This window comes from Nicotiana sylvestris, chromosome 6 (assembly GCF_000393655.2).
Source record: "Nicotiana sylvestris chromosome 6, ASM39365v2, whole genome shotgun sequence".
Lineage (NCBI taxonomy): Eukaryota > Viridiplantae > Streptophyta > Magnoliopsida > Solanales > Solanaceae > Nicotiana > Nicotiana sylvestris.
In genome coordinates, this window is record NC_091062.1 from 189,439,515 (window position 1) to 189,442,806 (window position 3,292).

The 3,292-nt window shown below is 32.8% G+C and overlaps 1 protein-coding gene across 1 annotated transcript; it reads left to right on the plus strand.

The window, feature by feature from the left end:
* Positions 1–826: 826 nt before the first annotated feature.
* On the plus strand, positions 827–1,354 carry LOC104216066 (uncharacterized). Its single transcript, XM_009766027.1, has one exon. The coding sequence runs from the start codon at positions 827–829 to the stop codon at positions 1,352–1,354; it is 528 nt and encodes a 175-aa protein (XP_009764329.1).
* The last annotated feature ends 1,938 nt before the right edge of the window (positions 1,355–3,292 follow it).

The window sequence follows — 3,292 nt, forward strand, 5'->3', positions numbered from 1 at the left end:
TTACCATCACAATAATACATTTCTTCCTTTGTTTGCCCTATCAAGACAGAAGACCACAAGATTCTTCTTTTACTTCTTCTCCCCCATTTCTCCTCCATCTTCCATTTTTCAACCCCCCCCCCCCCCCGCCCACCACCACTCCCTCTTCTACTCCACTAGTTTTGAGAAAAAAATACGTCTGAGCTGTATTTATATAGCAGTTTTACTACTTCTACAAAGTCTCAAATTTCAAGTCTTCCCTCTGACTTGTTCTTCTTTTGTCCCTTCATTTTCTCTAGCCCTATTTACTTCATTCTCTTCTTTCCACAACTTCTAAAAATCCTATCTTTATTCTCCCCTCTCTTCATTATAACTTCCCTTTTGCTCCTTTCCCTCATCCTATACTCCCAACTCTTTTTCCCCAGATTTTTTTTTGAATCAGGCAAGTTTAGTATTTTGCACTCTGCATACCACTCTTTAGTACAAAGTTTAAGGTTTCAGATTGATAATGAAAGTGCCTCGCTTCATCTTATTGTGCTGAGGGTCTATCGAAAACAGTCTCTCTACCTCTTCGGACTAGGGGTAAGGTCTGCATATACACTACCCTCCGCAGACCCGACTTGTGAGATTTCACTGAGTTGTTGTTGTTGTATTGATAATGAAAGTGAGGATCTTTATTGTTTTGAGCATTTTGCAGCCTACAATATCATGTTTGGTACGTCTATGATCAGTTTTCTAGGAACCCCAACTGAATTCTTGGACTGTAAATCAGCTGAGGAAAGTGAAAGTCCAATTCTTGATTCTTCAGGTTATAATAAGAGATAAATTGGGAGAAAATTGAGTTGAAATGGGGAGTACTAAGGGTACCATGGATAAGAAGATATTAGTAGACTTCTTGAAAGAATTGGATGAGTTTGAAAATATAAATTGGAGTTATACAGTTGAAGAGAAAAAAATTGAGCCAAAGGGCAGAAAAATCTATAAAGCAAAAGACTGGAAAAGGACATTGGCATGCAAATTTTATGAGGAAAGGGAAAATGTTAGTGATAGAAGTGGTGAAGGAATGGATTTATTATGGGAAAAGTATGAAATGGAAGCCATAAATTACAATACAAAAAGAGATAATAGTAATACAAAGAAGAAGATGAAGAGAAAAGGAGAGCTTAATGGCTATTTTAAAGAGGAGAAAAAAGAGGTGAATGAGCAAATTGAGCAATTGTGTTGCTTACAGGCACTAAAATTCTCAGCTGGGAAAGTGAATTTGGGAATAGGAAGGGCTAATCTTGTAAGGATTTCTAAAGCAATTAAAGGATTTGGATGGCTATATCATGTAAACAAGAATAACAAGAAAGTGCATTGTGGAGATAGATTTTAGTGTAGTAATATTACTTTACTTTCTATGAATAAAACTAGCAGCTAAAAGGAATTGTTTGTAGTACTACTATATATTTCTCCATTGTAACTTCTTGTCATTTTGACATATTGTAGCTACATGACAAGAAATAATCACAAATTTTATTGCATTGTAGCAAATTTTATTGGCAATAACTGCGTCTGAGTCTCAAACAAATATATATGAATTCCCTTTGACCATGTCGCTTCATTTAATCTCTCATTTATGGTCTTTATTGTGAGGATTCATTACAAATTCACTACTCTTATGTTATCTGTCAACCTCCTGCAACTCTCATCTTTTATCCGGGATTAGAAACAAGCAATATAAGTGAAACAACATACTTCGTCTGTCTCAATTTAGATGACACATTTTCCTTATTAGTTCGTTCAAAAGAAGAATGACACATTGCTATAATTAGAAATAGTTCACTTTAAACATTTTAATTTACCCAGTTTACCCTTAATGAGAAGCTATTGAAACCACACAAATGTCATGATCCCACAAATCTTATTTCCTTTAAGCTTTTAAGATCATTAAAAATCTTCTTTCTTTTTTCCCTCAAATTTCTTGCCGAGTCAAACTACCCATCTAAATTTGAAATGCAGGGAGTAGTTTTTTTGGGTGGTATGGAAAGAAATAAAACTACAGAAAAATTATTATGATCCCAAGACAATATAGTTTTACATATAGAAGCAATAGTGATGCAATGGAGATTTGGCAATTAGGCTTAAAACAAGATAGTAGTAAACAATACTTATATAAAACAGTAAAACGGCATTAGCTCTTCCTTTCCCAAAACAAGATTATCATGCTGATACAAATTACTCCATTTATTTGGAATAGGCCTTAGCCTGCACTGCAAAAAACAAAACAAAAAACTAATATCGTGTTGATGAAAATCAAAGAAAATTTGTAACACTATTATCTTCTGTACAAATCTTAATGACTAATTAATGTCCTCTTCTATATCATTCTCACTTACATTTACTGGTATCTTCATCTCTAACAATAGACAATAGTGTTAATCTATTTACTACGAATATACATATCAGAACAGCCTTTACCTTCATTTGTAGGAGCATCAGTTTTGAGGTTGGTAATCTTCATCATTCTCAATTACATCTACTGGTATATTCATATGTAGCTTTAAGTATCTCTTCTTGAACGGTAAAAGATTTGTGCGTATTCGACTCCTCCGTCCAATATTAATATCCTAAATCAAGAAAATGATCATTTTCAACTCACCCTTTAATTTAAGACACAGTATATATGATCAAGAAATTAAAAAAAATACTCTAGTTTTTATAGAATTAAGTTAGAGAATTTTACTTGAACTGATGATGAAGCGATAATCGGAATCTCATATAATGTGCTCCTTGGTTTTCTTGGTACATCCATCTGAGGTAATCTATCCAAAAGTCCCTGCTGTTTATTTTCATCTTCTTTTCCAGAATTTGACTCCATTTTTTGCTTATTTTTGCCTTTATCTTTATCAGACATCTTGAGTTTCTTGATTCTGGGGTTGAAGCTCTTATGAATAAGATGATGAAGAAATGAATTAGACGCAGAAAGCAAGAAAGAAAAAGAGAGGGAAATGGGACGTTAATTTGAAATATTTATAAGTAACAACTTTTGTAGACTGTAGTTTTTTTTTTTTTTTTTTTGATTGCATGCTGAGTTATGAACATACGATCACCTATTTATAATTTCACTCAACGAACCGTTTTGCTTTCATTTTTATTGATTTATTTGTAGTTTTATTTTGAACTCATTTTGGAAAAAAAAAAGTTCACCTATGGTAAACACATGAGTCCATTACTCAAATAACCACTTAATTATTTAAAATTATGGACTAAAGTTACTTTTCTTCATTTGTAATATGAAAGTCACTCAATTATTTCTATTGCACATAAATAA